We start from the raw sequence: 21,912 nt of genomic DNA, 5'->3' as shown, positions 1-21,912 counted from the left end.
AATAACACGACAAGGAGGTCTCCCCGGCAATTGTGACCCAAGATCCGGAGATCCCAGACCAGCCTCAAGACTCCAGCCGACATCTGCAGCCTCAATCCAGAAGATCACCCCTACCGCGACCAAGAGCGGGTAAGACTTTCTGACACCAAAAGGCACCCCTGCACCCGATGCCCTACTGCCTTGTGTGGCCCAACCAACGATGCCTAGCCAACCCAAGACATCCCAACTTACCCCTTGAAGTGGTGGTCACACCCAGAAGATCTTTGTCCTTTCGACCAGAGTCTCTCCATAGCAAACAGGGCACCCGGCGCCAAAACAGGACTCTGCACCCGGCCGATCCAGTGCCGCTGAGGGTGCACTTTTTGTGCTGACCTGCAACCTCAATTGCCCTGAGCTAAACCCTAGGAGCTTTGCTCCCACAACCGTGTGGCCTCCTATACTCCATAGGATAACATTGGACCTCAACACTCTGCACCTGGCCGCCCTAGTGCCGTTGAGCGTGTAAGAAGAGTGCATCACTGCCCCTTGGGGACCCCCGAGTCTAAACCCAGAACCGTAGCTACCACAGTCGATAACTTACCTTTGAACCGATAACCTGTTTTTCCTCCATAGGATAACATTTACAATTTTTCTCCCAAAAAGTTTCTAAGTGTGGAGTTTTGAAATATAAAAATATTCTTTAAAAAACGCACGAATAACAAAAACGCATTTACTTACCTGTTTGCAGGAAATGTCCCAGTGCTGAATCTAGGTATCCAGCACTGAGTTAGAAAAGTTACGTAAAAAGCAACTTACCTGTAGTTTACTGAAATAGCCTATTAATTTCAATGTACTGTATTTGCTAAGTATTGCAACCTGCTGCATCCCCTGTAAATCAAACAAAGTACAATTCCTATTGCATTTTCAAACTGTTCTACATTCAGCACCTTATTACTGTAAAGTATTTAATGCTTACCTGTGCCAAGCTTTCTTGGTTCTAAAAATAAAACAATATATTTTTTATACCAAAACAATTGGCCTAGAGTGCAGTTAATGCGTGTGTGAATTAATTTGCTGACTGTGTGTACATCAAATGCTTAACACTGTCCTCTGATACTGCCTTACTGCTCGACCACTCTACCACAATTAGCAAGTAAGGTTCTATCTAACTTTAATCTCTGCCTACCTCTGGGGTCACCTGGACTCTTTACACTCTATACCTCATTTTGGTGTAGTAAATATAGAGCCAGTTTCCTACATCCAGTAGTAATATTGGGCACCAACACTTTTTGCACCTCTGCACCCGGGTGCCGCTGTTGGTGTTCTGCTGGACCTTGCCCACCACTTACCTTAACTCATGGAGATTGGTCCTGTATGTTGCTGTACCACACCTGAATGCCACATTGACTTTTCCTCCCATAGGATAACATTGCAGCTTTTAAAAATTGCACTGTTGACTATTTAAACTGAAAAGTATTCCTATTTAAAAACTTACTTACCTGAAGGAATTGCTTTTGGTGCCTAGATAGATAGATATAGATACATGTTATTTTTATTAATTGATGTGGATCTCCTTATTGAGGTGTCTCATTTATTGACCAGTGTGTGTGTTTTCAGATGTCCTGCACTTCTCTGATGAGCCTAAGGCTGCTCGACCACAATAACCCCTAGAAGAGCACCTTGGTATTGCCATAGCACTTACAAGGGCTCCCCCAGACCTTTTACACAATATCTCATTTTGATATGTCATTTAAAGAGCCAGCTTCCTAAGTGAAAATATTAGTCAGTAATGTAGTTATTTTATCCGCACGTTTGACCATGCTTATAATTGGAAAATCATATACATTCACCCTAACCACACCTTTTAGACCTACAAACTGTACAAAAAGGTTCAGGCTTTCACAGATTATCTGATTGGCAGCTATGCAGCCACTGATAATGGACTTAAACTGGGGATCAAGTCTGACCATAGTGACACCCCCTTCTCCTAAAACTCCTCCCCATCCCTGTGACTCTGCTAAACCTTTTAATGGTATGAGGTTTACTGTATCCTCTCTATATACTCCAAAACTGAATCTCTTGTGAAGAAGGGCCGCCACACAAAGTTGACCCCAGTGAATCTTGAAGACAACCAAAGTCAACCCGAGTGCAGTCCTACGGGCTAACATTAGCCCAGGTCTGTTTTTATAAAGAATAGTGTAGGTCTGAACACTAAATATGTTTGGGGTTGCATATCTAGCCCAGAAGGTCTAGAAAAGCTTCCACATGATGTATCTTAATTCTAACAGATTTATATACCTAGATGTAATCAAATGTCTGTCTTTCTAAAAGCAGTGTCACTTGACTGCCCATTGTTAACACCTTAGCTGCGGCGCAATTCCCTCCCCAGTGCTGCGCTGTCCATTCGAATTAGTGCTGAATGAACGTTCAATGGACGTGCGCAGCACTGGGGAGGTAGTGCTGCCGTCGGCCAACGCCCCGACGCAGCACTTAAGTGGTTAATGAGTCATTTACTGTCATTCATCTTCTGTGTTTGATTATCCAACCCCAGCCTCCTTCAACCTCCAGAGCTTGCTGCTCTCGGGGGCATGAAACAATGCACATCCTGGGACGAGGTGCCAAGCCTCCTCACTCAGGGGTGGGCAGGGTCCACAAATGGGAAACTTCAAAGGCTTGCCCCCTTTGTGAGCTTCCCCAGGTCACTTGCTGCTTTCAGCAACGGTTCCCACTGGTTCTGAACCCCACTTTGGGTGGGAGAACCGATGGGGAAAAACAAGTGAGGAAGAGAGGTGTGCTCATCTCTGCCAACTCCACACCTAAGGTGGGGGAGGCGAGTTTAAGCACAACTCAGTCCCCACCATCTTGCCGATGGGGGGAACCAGCCAATCCGAGTGAGGCAAATGCCCCCCTCCCACTGGAGGGTTGCATAATAGGACCAATTGGTCCCAACCTTTACTTACTTGTAACGCTCCTAAATCTAGTATTTAGGGGGCACCCCGAACCTTGTTTCCTCAGACAAGAAACCAGAAGATAAAAGGAAGGACCGAACACCAGCGCCGAAGCTAACAAGAAGAGGACGCCCACTGACTTGGTCCCAGCTCTTCCGGTCTGTCACCACCTTAAACCTGCAGAAGCGAAACCCTGATGTGTCCAGCAGCCTCAAGAACCCTGAGGACCTTCCCAGACTTCAAAAGAAAAGACTGTTTCCCGTGAACAACTGATTTGTTCACCAACAGACTCCAGCTACGGCAGGATCTGCGAGTCTGCACCACTCTGCACCCGACTCCCATGGCCCAGGTTTGAGTGGCTCAACACCAAGAGGAGGTCTCCCTTGGGATCCTAACCCAAGATCCGGTGACCCCTGACCTGCCTTAAGCCAACACCTGCAGCCTCAATCCAGAAGGCCTCCCCAACTGCGACCAGGAGCTGGTAAGAAGATCCGACCCTAAAAGACACCCCTGAACCCAACGCCCCACGTCCTTTGGTGGCCCAACCGACGGTGTCTAGCCAACACCCAGCATCCCAACTTACCTCTCCAAGTGGTGGTCGCACCCAGAAGACCTTCGTCTCAGAGTCTGCAGTGGTTTTACAAACCGGAGACTCCCCATTGAAAGCTACAGGGCAACCAACGCCAAAACAGCTTAATGCACCCGGCCGCCCCAGTGCCGCTGAGGGTGCATCTTTTGTGCTGGCCTAAACCCCATTTGCCCTGAGCTTAAGTCCAGGAGCTTGACCCTGGGGGACCCCTGAGTCGAACCCCAGAATACCAACTCCCACGACCGAATACTTTCCTTTGAACCGACAACCCTATTTTCCTCCATAGGATAACATTGACTGTTTTTCTGTGAAAAGTTTCTTAGTGTGGAGTTGGAAAATCTAAGAAATTGTTCAAACCTGTAACTAAATAACAAACACTTTTACTTATCTGTTTACAGGAAATGTCCCAGTGCAGCATCCAGGTATACTGCACTGTGTACGAAAAGTAATCTACTTGACATCCTACGAAAACGCCAAATCAAGGACCTGCCCAGCCTTCAAAAGGCTGGGTAGGTCCTTGTATACAATCTATCAAAGCAGTGCATTACTAGTAGTTCTACTGTAATCAAATCAAAAGTATATATACCACTGCAACACAAACTGTTTATGACTGCAAAGTACTTATCACTTACCTGAGTCAGGCTTGCTTGGTTCTAGGAAATAAAATAACTAAAAGAATATTTTTATACAAACATTGGTCTGAGTTCAGTCTTTAAGTGTGTGACAATCATTTGCTAATTGTGTGTACAACTAATGCTTAACACTACCCTCTGATACAGCCTTTCTGTTCGACCTCACTATCACAAATATAGAGTAAGGTTCTATCTACTTTCACCACTGCCTACCTTTGGGGTTTAACGGGACTCTGTGCATACTATACCTCACTTTGATATAGTATATACAGAGCCGGCTTCACACAAGCACATATATTCCCTTTGGATGAAGAATTGGCACGCCTGGTTCTTTTGCTATATAGTATTTGTGTATATCCACCAGTACTGCAGTTCTCCAGTTCTCCATCACCTAGGTGAAAACTAATCTACAGCTCTCCTTGAGATATGCAGTTAACAGTGGAACTACGTATTAACCAGCCTAGGCAAAGGATTCTGTAGGCAGTTGAGACCTGCCTGGTCATCATAGAGACCATCTTCCACGTACAGGTCCACAGGATACGTTTAGGATTAGTGGTTCCAGAGTATGCTGGATTTGATGCTCACTTGTCTATACAGTTTCTGTTGTTTAACTCATTATAAGCAGATGGAGCTTCGTAATCATTTGGATTATGATCAGATACAAGTTCAAAAGATGTGTGGTTTATTATTCATTACTGGTGTTTTTCTGAAGGGGTTTGCTCACAGTTTCTTTTAACACAGTAATAATTAACTCCATTCATCTGAGCTACCTTGTTTCTTCTAGTAAACTAATAAATAAACTTTCGAATGAGACGGCACACTTCTCAAAAGCTAGTTTCCGACACATGGAAACATTAATCCTAATCAGTGGATGGCATTATAACAGTATTATGTTCTTTTATTCTGTATTTTTTTTTTAAATCCGAAATCATAGGTGTTTTTTTTCTTTTTACAAACTAAATATAATTTTGAGCTGTACCTTCACTGAAGAACTGAAGAACTTCCTGTTCTTTGCTTTGTCACGTAGGTGCTTTGCCCCAGATGTGATGTCGGTGTTGTGGCACTTAAACGGAAACAGAAGAAACTGAAGGAACCACCAGGACTGAGTGGAAAGAAAGTATTTGCCAAGTTGGAGAGCCTGGCTGATTTAGAAAGTGCGCTATCTGAAAGCAAGGACACTGCAGCAGCTGTATGTATTCTATTCTGCACTGTAACATAAGTATTTTTGTTTTTTTGGAAGCCCCTTGTCTTGCAAGCCGTAGGTAAGCCCATTGGCAAATATTTCCAGAGAAGACTTTTAATAAAGTTTGTTACTGCTTTGTTTTGGAAAGGAAACTTATAGGAGAATGGATTGTGAAAGTATGGGGCTGAGATTCTTTAGTCTTGTTTACTATGGCTGAGCTCACACATTCTAAAATGAAGTCACTGCTTAAAAATAAGGCTTTAAAATCTTACCCTTTGTAGCTTGGCACAAGCAGCGTGACTTTCCTCAAAGAAAGCGCATATGGTGTATGAACACAAGTACTAAAAAAACTTTAACGCATTACAATTTCCAAACTAATATGAAAGAAAGAAAATCATAGATTATTATGACCCAAAACTAAATTGATTTATTGCATTTTTTTAGAATCAAACAATTTTATTCGGCAGATATGCAGCAATGAACACAGCTGGACTGCCTACATCCTCAGGCCGGCAGAGCGGAGGCAACTTACACATAACACAGCCACAGGGTCTACAACCCGGAGGGCGACCCGGCGAAGGTGGGCTAACAGCCATGCGGTGGATCCATGTAGGAAGGCGATACTGCCTTTTATCAAAACCAACAACAGAAAACAACCCGATGTAAACCTAACCCTCCCACCCTACCCAACGCCCCCGCCCAACCCACTCTAACCCCCCCCCCCATTTCTCCCCCCCCCACCCCAAACACCCTCTCCGCATCAGCACAGTTCATTCAACCTACAGAGCCCAGTAGTCCAGGGATCCCCGCCCGCCCCCACAACAAGCTAGAGACAATCATGCAACAGCCCCGGGCGGATCCAAGGGAATAAGCTGCAAAATCTGGAGGAATTTGGGGCATGTGACCTCCCGTAGGTCCCGTGACAGCAAGTGTATGAAGGGCGCCCAAAGCTTAGCATACGTGTCCCCTTTACCATCTACACATAGGGAAAGTCGCTCCATCCCCAGAAGCAACCACAGGCGCCTAATCCAATCTCTGGTATCAGGGGCGTCCGGTGAGCGCCACCGCGAAAGGATCACCAGGCGCGCCGCCAGAAGCGCCAGCGCAATCTGTCTACCCCGCGGGGAACGCAGAGGAAACGCCTTAGGGTGGGGCAGGCCTAACAACACATATTCCGGAGCCCTGGGAAAGGTGATACCAAAGGCATTATCTATATCGTCTAGAACTGCTTGCCAGTAGCGCACTAGCTTGGGACAGTGCCAGAGCAGATGGGAAAGAGTGCCTGCCAGCCCCGCCAGCAAAGACTCGAGCACTTGGGGTCCCACCCATGGAGCCTCGCGGGTGTGTGGTACCAGTAAGTGACAATTTTAAAGGCCGCTTCAGCGCCCGCTACGTTAGCCGCTGTGTGGTGCGCGCGGTAGAAGATCTTGCCCCATTCCTTACTCGTCAGGGGGCGGCCCAGCTCCGTCTCCCAACGAACTTGCGCCCTGGAGCGCTGCGGGTGATGGCGCTTCATAATAAAGGCATACAACTCGGAGATAAGTTTGCGATCATCCTTCTTGAAGGCCACCCAGCGTTCCAGGGGCGTCATTGGCCGAGACATGTCTGCTACATTATCGGGAAGTGTTACCCAGTGCGCTACCTGCGCGTAGTGGAAGGCGTCGGCCGCAGTTAACTCGAAATACTCCCGGCATAGAGTGGCGAACGGTATCAGCCGCTCCGGTTGAAAAAGGTGACCCACCCGTTTACATCCCAGCTCCCTCCAGCGCTGAAAAACCGGCGAGGCACACCCGGGGGGGAAGTCCGGATTATCGACGATAGGCGTCAGCGGAGATGGGAAGGTGGTCCAGCCGCGTCTGAGCGCTAGACGGTCCCACACCGCAAGGGTCGGCGAGGTCACCGGGGAGGAATAAAGGCCCCAGGATCTGAGTTTGCGCGGGAGCCACAATTCGCGCCAGATGTTGCGGCCGGCCACTGTCTGATCCATGAAGAGCCAATGCTTGCTGGACATAGGTCTGTTCCATTCCAGAATAAAACGCAGGCACGTGGCCTGGTAGTACGCCTCCACGCACGGAAAGTTAAGTCCACCGCCGTCTCGCGGCGCCATGAGGCAATCGATAGCGATACGGGGGCGTTTGTGGTTCCACAAGAACGTGGTCAGCAACCGTTGAAGCTTTCGCAGGGACCCCGGGGGGGGGCGCAGGGGCAGCATCTGGAACAGATAGAGGATGCGGGGGAGGATCGTCATTTTGATCGCAGCGAGGCGGCCAAACCAGGCCAGCTGCAGCCGGGACCAGTCTGAGACTGACTTCGCTGTTTGGTCAAGGAGCAGCCTGTAGTTGAGCGCAACCGTTTGGGCGAGCGTGGGCGCCAACTGGATCCCCAGGTGTGGGATGTCGGTCTGGACCCACTGGAATGCGAAGTCGGCCCTGGGGTCAACGACCTCCGTCTCCGGCACTGAGAGGTTCAGGATTTGGGACTTCGAGAAATTGACCTTGAAGCCGGATACCATGTTGAACTCTTCCAGCTCCCGGGAGAGGTGTCTCAGAGAGGAGCGCGGGTGTGTGAGGGATAGGATGACATCGTCCGCGTAGAGGCTCACCTTGTGTTCCTCAGCCCCAAAGCGCACCCCCTGTACGTCTGCGTTGTCCCGGAGGTGCTGCGCGAAAGGCTCCATATAGAGCGCAAACAACAGGGGCGAGAGTGGGCATCCCTGCCTCGTCCCCCGGGTAATCGGAAAACAAGCAGACCTACAACCATTTACTCGGACAGCGGCCCGAGGGGAGGCATAAAGACAGCGGACCCAGCTGACAAACGTGTTTCCCAGCCCGAATTTACGCAAGACCGCAAACATGTACGACCAATCAACACGGTCGAATGCCTTCTCGGCGTCGATGGAGAGAAAGCATGCTTGTGTCCGCGACCGGTGAACCAAGTCCATCAGGTGCAGGAGGCGTTTGGTGTTCTCGCCACCCTGGCGCGTTGGCACAAAGCCCACCTGATCGGGTTCAATGATACCGTCCATAAACGGGCTGAGGCGCGCAGCTAGGATGCCTGAAAACAGCTTCATGTCAATGTTGAGGAGTGAGATGGGGCGATAGGAGCCACACTCCTGGGCGTCCTTGCCTGCCTTATGAATAACCGTAACCACGGCTTCGGCCATGGACGGCGTCACGGTCCCGGACTCCCGGAAAGAGTTAAAGAGACGCGTCAGGAAGGGAGCCAGGGCGACACAAAACTTCTTGTAGAAGGCGGCTGTGAAGCCATCTGGGCCAGGAGACTTAGCCACTTTCAGGCGCGCAATCGCCGAGATGACCTCCTCTATGCGAATCTCGGCATCAAGAGATGCAGCTGAGCTCTGGGACAGGGGAGTGATGGCGCAGGACTCCAGGTACGCGTGCACCCTGTCAGAGTCCGAGGGTTCGGCCGAGTAGAGAGCGCGATAAAAACGCTGGAAGCTGTCCGCAATGTGCGCGTCGGCCACCTGTACTTCCCCATGCTCATCCTTTATAAATGACACCATCGTATGTTGCGCGTGCGCCCGCAGGCGGTGCGCCAGCATCTTACCCCCTTTGTCGCCACTAAGATAAAATTTGTGGCGCAGTCGGAGAAGCGCGTATTCGGCCCTGTCCAGGTCAAGGTGTTTCAGCATGCGCCGCTTCGTCTCCAGTTCCCTCCAGACCCTCTGCGCCCCAGTCCGTTTGTGTATCGCTTCCAACCCGCGGACATCCCGCTCGAGCTCCTCCCGCTTCTCCCTGCGCGCCTTTGCCAAGGAAGCCGAGATCGCGATACATTCACCCCGTACCACCAATTTAAACGCTTCCCAAATCGAGGCAAGCGGCATCCCGTCGGTCTCATTGGTGTCAAAGTAGTGTTTGATAGTGTCCTGCAAACGCTCCACCACAGCGGCAGAGTTAAGCAAAGAATCGCGCAACCGCCAGCCCCTGCGCGCATGCTTCCCAGGCCCCCCGGACACCACCACCGAGACAAGCGCATGGTCAGAGAGGGAGCGCGGCGCAACCTCCGCCGAAGAAAGCTGGGGAAGCAGGGAAGTGGAAGCAAGGAAGTGGTCAAGGCGCGCGTAGGACTTGTGTGCCGCAGAGTAATAAGTGAAATCGCGCTCATCTGGGTGCAAGTGTCGCCACACATCATGGAGTCCTCCCTCTTTCAACCAAAGCAGACCCCCCTTGGAAAGCGCGCCAGACGCGTGAGAGCGCGCCTCAGACCTATCAAGTGTTGGATCCATCACCATATTCAAATCACCACCCACCAGGACCCAGGGATCAGGAGAGGCTAGTACCTCCGCAAGCGCTGAGGTTAAAAAGGGTTCTTGTTGCACATTGGGGGCATGAATAGAGCCTATTGTGAATTGGGAGTCCCCCCATTGGATCCTAACCGCTAAGAAGCGCCCCTTTATATCGACCACCTGCGATAGTATCTTACAATGTGCCCTTGCGCTAATCAGTATCGCCACACCCTGCCGCTTCGTACCACAGGTAGACCAGAGTTGGGTGGGGAAGCGCCTATCCTTCATCCGCTTTGTGTCTTTGGCGAGGAGATGGGTCTCCTGCAGGAGACAGATGTCGCCCTCCGATCCCTCCAACAGGGACAGGATCGCTGCTCTCTTGACAGGGCTATTGAGACCCCGGACATTTAAGCTGACAACCTTCAGGTCTTTCCCCATCTAAGAGGCGGGAGAAACGCCCTGCTAAGGAAAAATGACGGCTGATGCGGAGAGCCCCCCTCCCTCCCCCCTTCCCCCAACACCCCAACTACCCCAATCCCTCCCGGAACCAACCTCCCGGAACCCCCCCATCCCAACAACAACAGAATCCCGACAAGGCCCCAGGAGAAAACAGCCAAGGGGGCACAAAAGTCTGTCATTGGAGTCCCAAGGGCTGGGGGCATGGACTTACTCCCACCAGCCACCCAGATCCTGATACAGGACAAAATACACGGGGGACGTGTCAGTACATTACCCATCAGTGTCCAATGGATCGGTCCCTCCACTGCCAATCAACAGGTGCAGAGGGAGAGTGATCAGCCATGCCACTCAGGGCCCTTCGAGCGACTCGGTCACCTTCGACACCGAGGCCACCGCTGCGTCTCGTTCTTGTAATCTGACAGACCGGTCTGGGCCCGAGGGCCTGGATAGCTTGCCCACGGTGTGCCAGCCCCCGGAACCGCGGCGACATCTCGAAGAGGGCGATGGGTGCTCAGCAGCAGGGTCAGCATTTTCCAGCCCCAGCAAGTCCCGGGCCACCTCCACTGAGCGCACTTGTATCAGCTTCCCTTTCCATCGAAAGACCAGCCGGAAAGGGTGTCCCCAGGAGTAGGGGACACCTTGCGTCTTCAGGAAAGCCGTGACCTCCCGGAAGCCCCGTCGCTTGGCCAGGGTGGAGGCTGCCAAGTCCTGGTAGAGCACAGGGCGATGGTCACGAAACAGAAGGGGGTCATGTTCACGGGCTTTCCTCAAGATCCTTTCTTTAAGCTGGAAGTTGTGGACGCACACCAGGATGTCCGGGGGGGTGCGTTGGAGCCTCTGGGTAGGCCGACTCTGTGGACCCTGTCTAGTTGAATCTCGCCGAGCTCCTCCTCTTGTAGGATGTGGCGGAACAGGCTGTCAACATACTCGCGCAGGTCCGACCCCTCACCTTTCCAAGGGACTGCGCGAATACGGATGTTATTGCGCCTGGATCTGTTCTCCAAATCCTCCGTGTGCGTTTGCAGGTCGAGATGCTGGGTGTTAAGGCGAAGGATCTCCTGCTGGAGCCTATGGATGTCTCCCGCCGTGTCCACATCATGCTCCTCGAGGGTCGCCACCCTCTCCCCGATGGCGTCGACGTCTCGCCTCACCTCCCGGAGGTCTGAAGCTAGCTGCGCCCTGAGTTCCTGTATGTCCTCTTTGATGGACGCAAAGAGTTCTCGCATGAAGGCCTTGGTGACCGGCGCCTCACTCTCCTCCGGTGCCGCCGCCCTGTCCGTCGCCGTCGACGACCGCAGTGGAGAGCCTTTCAGCGAAGCTTCCTTCAGGGCTTTCTCCCTTTCCTTATCCTTCTTGGTTCTGTTGGCCGTCATGGCGGCGGCAGGCCCTCAACCGCCAGGAGCGCGCCTCTGTGTAGGCGCCAAACGGCTGCAGGCGCTGCAAGCGTGGTGCCCCCGGAGACTCTGGTAACAGCGCAGCCCAGGGGCAGAGAGCGCCAAGTCCGCAGTCCCTAGTAGGGCTCACCCACCTGGAGCTCTGGGCAAGTGACGGGAGCCGGAGATGAGGGAAGGGTCTACTGTCCCCACACACTGCGTTCGCGCCTCCACCGCTGCCGGCCCGGGCAGGGGGGGGGAGGGGGCGCAGGATGGCGCCGCGTGGCCCCTCTCCGCCAGCCGGGGCTCAAGCACACAAGCACCCCCTCAGCGCCAGTTCCGCCTCTCCAGGTCCAGCGTGCTGCACCCCACCTGGTGCCTCCGTCAGGCGTTCACCGCCCCCGGCCCGGGCGGGAGGGGGGAGGAGAAGCAAGATGGTGCCCCGTGGGCCTCTCCACGCTGGCACTGGCTCAGGTCTGCGATCTCCCCCACGATGCCAGCACTGCTTCGCCAGCCGCAGACCGGGTGCCTCGTCGGGTGTCCCTGTCGGGCGCCGGGGGATCTCCGCCGCAGGGGACCTCACAACAATGGCGGCCAGCGCGAGGTGGGTCCGGCGTAGGCCTCCGAGCCTGGACCCACAGTAGGCGGCTCGCCGGCCGCCCGCACCACGTTCCTTGGGCACCGCTCTGCCCCCGCTCTCAGTCAGCGCCGCGCCTGTCTCTCCGGGGCCGAGGCGCCAGAAAGTGCATCCGCGGTTGCGGGGCCGTCTCCCGACCTGCCCGCTATGAGATAGAGCGGCGGCAAGGTCCTCTGCAGGGCTAAAGCAAGGCGTTAAAGAAGCGGCAGCGGAGGGACCGAAAAAGACGTCCTACACCGCCGCCATCTTGGCCACGCCCCCTCTATTGCATTTTTTTAGAAAAGAATTTACGGCATTTTGCCCTAGTTGTGTTTCAAACATAGCCCCTAGTATTTATAATTAATTAATCTTTGGCAGCTTTGAAACAGGCAATGGGCCCTAGTCAAGTGGTTCAAAAAAATTGTTCTTGCTGGCATTTTAAACCCCCCATGTCTGGAGTTTAAAATAACTTTAAGCTTTAGGGGCCATTCCTTTGTTTGGACAGAAGGCGGGGAACAAGACTTGCCCCAATTTCTTTTAGAACCACAGTCTAAAGGTGGAGTGTCAGGTGGAATTGCCTGGCTTTCTCATGACGTCACACTGATTCTCTATCTGGGACTCTACTTTTCCCATCTCTATGAAATGTTATCTTCACACCAGGAGGATTTCCTAGATGAGATTGAATGCTTTCCAGTGCTTTTAGGAAAATACTACTTTCCCTAGTTCTCACAGAAGCCTTGAGAGTCCCAAGATTCAAATGAAGGTAGTTCGAAACATGAGGGATTCTTTAACTGCAGTCTTTGTGTCGTCTTAAATTCTATTAGGTATCTGATATGTGAGTAAGTGCTTTACTTTATATTGGCAACTCGCTAGTGATTGCTAGTGGTCTCAACTCGTTGTCCCTCACAACCCCTGTTTTCTACAATTAATGACTAATTCAACTCCGTGTACTGGGTCCTATCTTTCCTAGAGGGTTCCAGAGAGGTTTGGCTATGCGCGTTCTCCTTGTCTCCATGGGTCCACCCTAAAGTCTGCCAGTCATAATTTTGGCCAGACCTCTTATGATTAAAGCAAAACCCACCCCTCTTTCACACCTTTGCTATCTCAGAGAATGAAATGTAGGAAAGTCTGTTGGAGTAACTTCTTCAATGAGATTTATTAGCTTACTCTCCTCCTGCCAGTCCAAGATGTTCAGCTGCCAAGCTCCCAGGCTTTTATCAGTGCCACACCACTGTGCTTCTACGAGGCGGTTTGGTTCTTAAAGACGTCTATTGTTCCTGAGGAGAGAACAGTAAGTTTTGCAGCGTGAATCTTTCTGGATCCACTATGCTGTGCATTATTCTGCGGTCTAGTGGTTGGGTCCAGAATCGTAGTCTTTTTTTTTTTCGTAGCCCAGGTGAGCGTCGACGTCCCACCTTTTGGTGTACTTCCTGTGATGTCCGCACACTTCCTGCGGAAGCTCCCACCTTTGGGCGCCCTCTTCAGAGTCACCGAGACGACCCAGAGTTTTTGAAGAATAGAAGAAGGAAAAGACTGAAATCTACCGAGAAAGATTGGAGAATACATCCAGGAACAAGACCACTGAGTCTGGACGACAACGAAGAACGAGAACATCAAAGACTTTGACGTCCAACGGAGAATGTGCACACAGGGGGGCCCCCTGAGGACAGGAATGGACAAGACTCTGTTTAAATTTTGCCGCAATTGCCACCACAAATATGCGCAGAAGGACCAGCACTCGGTTTGCAACCTCTGCCTGTCGGTCGACCACGAAAGCAAGGATTGCAACGCCTGCTCCGTCTTCACCCCAAAGATCCTCAGGATTAGAGAGAGGCAGAGGATAGCCAACCACAGCATGCAAGGCAAAGGGCAACCTCAATCGCTTCGCGACTTGTGCCTCTCCAGCGACGAAGAGGACAACATCGCAAAGGGACCAGATGACTACACGGTCGTAGAGACCGATAAGAAAACTACAAAAGAGGTAGGAGAGACGTCGACCCCTAAAACCCCAACAGACTCTCGAAAGCCTGAGTCAGACTCTCGAAGAACAGAGTCCAATTCCACGAAAGGAGCACTGGCGCCGAAAATTTCGACGGCCGCAGCTGCATCCAGGGACAAACAGCCCAGCAGATCCTTCGAAAAGGACTCCCAGATGGCGAAAACACAAGAAAAGCCTAGGCCGTCGAAGCATGTCCCCGAAAAGGAGCACTCGACACCGAAGGAAAAGGACCTGAAGGCTTTTTCGAAGTCGACATCTACGTCAAAGAGATCATCTGAAACACTCTACGTCGAACAGGCTGCCGAGATGGAAAGGAAAAAGAGAAGGCTCGAAGCCAAAATGGATAACATCCTGCAAAGGAAAAGAGAATTCGACGAACGGATGAAAAGGTTCACCATCCCGTCGAAGCCGGTGACAACGATCGCCGAGGACGAAATTGAGTTCGACACCGAAGAGCCGCCGAAAACTCCCAAGAACACCAAGAGTAAGAGGGCCTGTGAGAAAGTGGCTCTATATATACTGGACAATAATGAAGTACAGTGTGTATAGAGTCCACAAACCCCAAAGGTATAACAGAGGTTAAAGTCAGGACTGACCTTACTCTCAAAAGTGGTAGCTTGGTCGAGCTGTAAGGCAGTACCAGAGAGCAGTGCAAAACATTTGTCAGCAAGCAAAGGATTTCACACACTCAAAGACTGAACTCCAGGCCAATGGTTTTAATATCCAAAGATATAGTTGTTTTATTTTTAGACCCAACAGGCATAAAATATACTTTGCTAGATATGAGAAGTCTTATGTAATTACTCTGCAAGGAAGCAATAAAGTTGGTGAACACAATAGGTACAGGAGTTGCTGAAGGCAACTCAAATCTAGACACACTTTAGCATTGAGCTCAATGGATTGTTATCATCAAAGTACAGTTGATTACAGTACAGATTACTTTAGTAGTTCCAGGGCTAGATCCTAGATTCAGTTCCCTTTTTTCCGCGTCGTCGACGCTAACGGTTTTGGGATACTCTGTAGCTTCTAGTTACTCTGTTGCTTTATTTCTTCGTTTCTCTGTTCTCTTGCTACTTTGTTCGATAATATGTCGACAAAGAAGACGGGTTTTAAGCCCTGCAGGGAATGTGGAAAGCTGATGTCCGTTACGGACCCACACCAGGACTGTATTTGGTGTTTGAGCTCCGACCACGACGTGGATGGGTGTTGGTCGTGTCAAAAGATGAATCCAAAGGCCCTGCGAGAGAGGGAGTCTAAGCTTCTTGTGGCTAAGCTGAAGGCCGATAAAGTTAGGAAATCTTCGAAATCCCATTCGAAGAAGTCGAGATCGAGGTCTCGGGAGGCGTCGGCTTCGAGGTCTTCGTCGGATCACGCTTCGAGGTCACGTAAGAAGCATAAGAAGAGGAGACATGAGTCTCTACGTCATTCGGGTGATAAGTCTGGCTCAAGGTCGAGATCACCCAAGAAGGTTAGATCTAAAGTGATTCCTCCACAAGAGGTGTCTGATCAGGAGGGCGAGGCCACGCCTTCGGAGTCGCAAGTTCATTCTCCGACTCCGGCACCCGATCCGACTCCGGCACCGTCTCAAGAAGAGGTTGATGAAGTTCCTGTGGAGGTTGAGGGATCGACTCCTGTTGTTGAGACAGATTCGAATCTACCTCGAGGTCAACCTGAGCATCCACCATTTCCAGCTCCAGGTCAGGATCCTTCAGCATTTCTCAACGCTATGTATGATGTTTTCTCAAGGTCTTGGTACCCCTCTGGAGCGCCTTTGGGTCCCATGGGTCCTATGGCATTTAATTTGGGGGTGCCTCATTCATATGCCCCGGCACCTTTCATGCCGTTTTTGCCGGCTCCAACCCCGCTGTGGCAGTACCAGGCTCCACCGAGGTCCACGCCGATGTAGACGCCGGCTTGTCCGAAGTCGACAACTCCAGCACCGGCGTCGCCCGCTCCAAGCAAATCTCTGGAACACCCTTCTAAGCCTTCGGATTCGATTCCGACGTCTGCTCCGGCGCCGTCGGAGTCGACAGTGGATCCGGCTGCACTCCGTGTTAAGCAGAGATCTAGGAGAGAGGCTCAACGTCTACTGGAAGAGCAGAGGTATTGTGAGTCTCATTCTGACTTGGAAGAAGGTGAGCTGGATGAAAATTATTTCGAGGATCTAGCAGAGGCTAGTGGTGTTGAGTTTTCTCCAGAGTGGGTCTTGCCATCAGGTCCTGATGTACCGTCTAAAGATGTTCAGCCATATCATGTGGTGATGAAAAAGGCAGCGGGACTTTTAGGTTTAAAATTGCCTACTGTTGAATTTAAATCGAATCTGCTTACTGAGGTTCTTCATTCTCCGAGCTCAGCTGTGGAGCCATTGCTCCCTTTTAATGATGCTTTGACTGATCCCATTATGGAAGAAGCCTCTTTCTGCTCCTGCTGTCTCGGAAGAAGTGGCTCGGAGGTATAGAGTGGCTCCTGAGAACCCTGCCTTTTTGTCGTCTCACCCTTCTCCTGAAATTCGGTGATTCAAGCGGCATGTTCTAAGAAGTCAGTAGGTGCTTTTCCCCAAGTTCCTGGTGACAAGGAAGCTAAAAAGCAGGATCACGTGGCCAAGAAAACTTTCTCTTCCGCGAGTATGGCGTTAAAATCAACAAATGCCACTTGCCTTATGGGTAGATATATATCCACGCTCTTATGGACTCTGTACGTACGTTGATCCCTAAGGTTCCTGAAGACTGCAGAGGTGACTTTGAGGAAGTTTTATCTGACACTCAAGCAGCAGCTCGTCAGGTTATTCAGAGTGGCCTTGATACTGCAGATTCTGTGGCAAGGATCATGGGCACTGCTGTTGCCACAAGGCTTTCAGCTTGGTTAAAATCCTCATATTTTTCTGCTGATGTACAGTCTGCTTTGTTAGATCTGCCTTTTGATGGTGAAGGACTCTTTGGCAAGAAGGCAGATTCGGCCTTGGAGAGGTTTAAGGATAGCAGGGCGACTGCTAGATCTCTTGGTCTACAAGTAAGAGGTTCTACAGCCAGGAAATTCAGAGGCTTTGGTCGCTCTTCTTTCCGTACATTTAGACAAGGGCAGCAGCAGCAGCAGCAGCAGCAGCAAAATACCTTGTATAAGTCGTACAGGGGAAGGCAAAGGGCACGTCCTCGAGGGGGTCAGGCCTCTTCCTCCTCCACCTCCTCCAACCCCCCAGCCACAGAAAAGCAGCCCTAGATCCGCCATTCAGGATCATGTGGGTCTGGTGGGGGGTCGGCTTACCCACTTTCCGCGGGATTGGGAATCGGTTAAATCAGATCTTTGGGTTCTCAATCTCGTAGAAAATGGGTATGCCCTTCCCTTTCGGGAATTCCCTCCCAATTACCCTCCTTGCCAGGGATATTGCTCAGAGGAACATCTGTTACTCCTACAGGAGGAAGTTCAAACTCTGTTGAGAAAGGGTGCGATAGAGGTGGTCCCAGAGCAGGAAAAAGGTCAGGGATGCTACTCCCTGTATTTTCTGATCCCCAAGAAGGATGGCAGGCTTCGTTCAATCTTGGATCTCAGGAACTTGAATTTTTATCTGAAGCAAGAGAAATTCAAGATGCTCACCCTTGTTCAGGCTCTGCTGGAAGAAGACTGGATGGTGTCGCTCGACTTGCAGGATGCGTACTTTCACATCCCCATCCTGAAGTCGCACAGGAAGTATCTCCGTTTTACGGTGGGATCGCAGCACTTTCAGTTTGCGGTCCTTCCGTTTGGGCTTACTTCTGCGCCTCGAGTCTTCACCAAGGTGATGGCAGTGGTGGCGGCGCATCTCAGAAGGTCGGGGATTCCTGTATTCCCTTATTTGGACGACTGGCTGATCAAGGCAGAGTCGCCAGAGAGAGTGCTCCATCTGCAGGAGACAACCCAGTTGTTGTACAGGTTGGGTTTTTCGATAAATGTACCCAAATCTCACCTGGTGCCCTCCCAGCGCAACCTGTTCATAGGTGCAGTACTGGACACAACTGTATGTCGTGCATTCCCTCCTCCACAAAGGATTCGCGACATACAGGAAATGATTCCTTTATTTTTTAATGGAGCGGTCGTTCCAGTCCTGAAGGTCCTTCGCCTGCTCGGTCTGATGGCTTCTTGCATTCTGTTGGTCAACCATGCACGCTTGCACATGAGGGCGCTCCAGTGGTGCCTCCGCAGGCAGTGGTATCAGCACAACGGAGATCTCAGGGAGTCAGTGAGGATCTCCAGAGAAGCTGCGGCGGATTTGTCTTGGTGGGGCGTGGAAGGCAACCTGTCTCAGGGGAAGCCTTTTCAGCTGCCTCCTCCGGTGGCCTCAGTGATTACGGATGCATCCACTCTAGGGTGGGGTGCTCATCTGGGGGATCTGGAGGTCAAGGGTCTTTGGTCTCCAGAGGAAAGGTTGCTTCACATCAACTTTCTAGAATTGCGGGCGATACGTCTGGCGCTCAAGGCCTTCCTCCCTTCCCTTCGCGGTCGGTCGATCCAAGTCCTGACGGACAACACGACCGCGATGTGGTACATCAACAAGCAGGGAGGAGTGGGGTCGCAGTGTCTCTGCAGGGAGGCTCTGCGTCTCTGGTCCTGGGTTCAGGACCACCAGATTTGTCTGATGGCAAATCATCTGGCTGAAGTTCTGAACGTGCGTGCAGACAGTCTCAGTCGGCAGTTTTCTGCCTACCACGAGTGGAGGCTTCACCCGGAGGTGGTTCGTCACGTCTTTCGGACGTGGGGGACTCCTCAGGTGGACCTGTTCGCAACTCGCGAGAATGCTCACTGCCCGTCCTTCTGCAGTCTCCAGTATCCGATGCAAGGAGCCTTGGAGGACGCGTTTCAGTTGAGTTGGGGAAGTCCACTCCTTTAGGCGTTTCCTCCCATACCTTTGATTTCTCGGGTTCTGAGGAAGATTCGCCAAGACCGGGCCCAAGTTATATTGGTCGCCCCGGACTGGCCAAGAAGGGTGTGGTATACAGATCTTCTCCACCTCTCCTCTCGCCCGCAGCTCCGTCTCCCTCTCAGGGTAGACCTCCATTCTCAGATGGAGGGGCAGGTTCTACACCCCCACCTCCAGACATTGCACCTTCATGCCTGGAGATTGAACGGGGCAACCTGATTTCCTTTTCTCTCACACCTGACTTGGTGGATGTCATCTAGTCAGCCAGGCGTGACTCCACTAAATCTGTCTATTCATATAGATGGTCAAAATTTGTCACTTGGTGTGGTGGAAATTCTATTGACCCTTTGAGAGCCCGTTTGTCTGATGTTCTCCAGTTTGCCCTTTCTCTGGCGCAGCAAGGGCTTGCTGTTGCCATGGTTAAGGGCTATCTTTCGGCGCTGTCGGCTTTTCTCTGTTTGCCTGACCAGCCATCTCTTTTTAAGTCTCCTGTAGTTTTAAGGTTTTTGAAGGGCCTCACAAATAAGTTCCCTCCTACTCCTTTTATTGTGACTCAATGGGACTTAAATCTTGTCTTGACCTTTCTGATGGGTGCTCCCTTTGAGCCTCTTCATAAATGTCCTATGAGGCTTTTAACTCTTAGGGTAGTCTTCCTCGTTGCAATAATCTCAGCAAGGAGGGTAAATGAGCTTCAAGCTCTTAGTTCCAAGCCCCCTTTCTTGACCATTCATGCTGATCGAATGGTTCTTAGGACCAGGGCTGCTTTTCTTCCTAAGGTGGGGACTTCTTTCCACCTTCGTCAATCCATTACCCTCCCTACCTTTTATCCTCCCCCACACCCTCCCCAGGAGAGATGACAACGTTTGTCCCAACAGCGCAACATTCCCATGAAGTATGCAACCGTGCAACCCATCTTCCACTTCCTACTACAGGATTGTAATAAAGGATCAAATGTAGACATGGAGGCACACAACCTACTATAGGCTATTAATGAAAGTCACCTGCAGAACTACAGTAACCAGCGTGCCTGGGGACGATTCTCTGTAAACAACGCCCACTGAGGGAGGATTCTTTCAAATAAACCGCATTTGAAACAGCAGGTGAGAGTGGTGTGCCTCTATGTAATGTCCATGATGAAGGGGCGGTTTTGGCCCTGAAACGCGTCTGACTCAAGTTTTAGTGCTAGGGGAAGGCTGCACAACTGCTCGGGAGCCAAGTATCAGCCATTCGGCTGGGGAGTGTGTTGGTGAGCCTTTTCTGAAGCGCAGGAGCGCATTGGTGAAATACATGGCAGACGGTCGGTTCGGATTGTCGAAAAGAGCTCCACTTTGAACAGGCTGGGGACTGGGGAGAGATGACAACGCTTGTCCCAACAGCGCGACATTCCCATGAAGTATGCAACCGTGCAAACCATCTTCCACTTCCTACTACAGGATTGTAATGAAGGATCAAATGTAGATATGGAGGCACACAACCTACTATAGGCTATTAATGAAACTGACCTGCAGAACTACAGTGTTCGAGGCATGTGGGCTGCTGAATTCATATCTGTGCATAGATCGCCGCCTAGTGTTGGGTCCGGATGATTGCACATTGTTGTCCTGGAAGAGTCTTCGAAGTATCACGAGATAGGTGGCTCCTCCCCTGGACTACAGTGCGCATGGGCATCCTCTCCATCCCCAGATTGTTTTTTTCTGCCATTGGGTTCGGATGTACTTTCTCGACTCCAGTTCGGAATTTTTATAATAACTCTTTGCTAAGGCCAAAAGGCCTTCGGGGCGTCGGTATTGTCTCGTTCGGTGCCTATTTTTCTCCAGTTCTTCGAACAGGACGTCGAAGGCCGCTTTTGACTTTCGACACCAAAGGCCCAAACTACGACGACGATGGAACGGAGCCCGTTCAAACGATGCCCCGTCTGCAACTCTAAATTCCCTCACATTGATGTGCACCCAGTGTGCAATAAATGTTTATCCCCGGACCACGACGAGGCCAGCTGTATGGCCTGCTCAAAGTTCCGGTCGAAGAAAACGAGTTCGACGCAGAAGTCGGCGCCCGAGCCGGACAACATCTTCGAGGCCGGTGACGAGGAAGGCGCCAACGAAGAAGATCCTGACCAGCAGTCGGACCCAGCGTCGGAGCATGACTCCAACTTCGATGTGGACGAAGAAGACGAAGACTACGCCCATGAAGAAGTCGTCGTCGAGGTAGGGGACGACGCAGAGGCCATCGGGGCCGTCTATGACGACTCAAGCGATGAGCCAGGCCCAACCGCAGTAGTGGGGCCTAATAATGACAATACGCTCCCTACGGCTCAGGTCGAGGCATCGCCGGAAGGCCTTAGCCAAGATCTTACTCCACATTCTATAGCCCCGCGTCCAGGCCCGGCTAAGAATACTTCAAAGGAGCCATCGGTCGATCCATCAAAATCGAAACCGAAACCTACGGAGCCGAAACCGAAACCGCTAAAAGTAGTCATCGGATCGACGCCATCAGACTCATTGATGCCAGTCAAGTCGAAGAGTGTCATCAACCCTTCGGGGTCACAAGGGGGCGCCGCCTCTAAAACCGGGGCGCCGAAGCCAGTCTATACAGTCAAGCACGTCACCTCGACGCAGTCGACGTCCAAGCATGGCGACAAGACCAAGAGTCTCCAGGCCAAAAAGACTGTCGAACCGACAATTGCAGCGTATAAGCCGCTATTAAGCAAAGCTCTTGAGTCGAAGACCAAACCCGAACCGAAACAGCAGATTGCATCGACGCCCAAGGCCGTACACGTTACGCACCGTGAGCTCGAGTCGGCGCAAGGAGGCAAGCATGCTAGTGAGCCACCGAAGCAAATCGGGTCGAAGACTACGGCAAGCTCTAAGAAGGTCGGCTCGTCCACAGGTCACCCTCCACCAATTAAATACGGTCTGCCAACAACTGCTCGACCCAAACATATCGAGCCGCACAAAAGCACTGATACATCCAAAAGAGTGTCCGCGCCTTCAAAGTCCA

General features: G+C 51.4%; 1 protein-coding gene across 2 annotated transcripts in view; it reads left to right on the top strand.

Moving 5' to 3' along the window:
- KDM5B (lysine demethylase 5B) overlaps positions 1 to 21,912 on the top strand; it is an 856,576-nt gene that overhangs the window by 652,783 nt on the left and 181,881 nt on the right. For both annotated transcript variants that reach the window (XM_086923073.1, XM_086923072.1), the window contains one exon: positions 5,176 to 5,337. In XM_086923073.1, coding sequence (XP_086779199.1) covers positions 5,176 to 5,337 — 162 coding nt within the window. The remainder of the gene's footprint in view (positions 1 to 5,175; positions 5,338 to 21,912) is intronic.

This window comes from Lissotriton vulgaris, chromosome 5 (genome assembly GCF_964263255.1).
Source record: "Lissotriton vulgaris chromosome 5, aLisVul1.2, whole genome shotgun sequence".
NCBI lineage: Eukaryota > Metazoa > Chordata > Amphibia > Caudata > Salamandridae > Lissotriton > Lissotriton vulgaris.
This window is presented reverse-complemented; position numbering and strand designations above follow the sequence as displayed.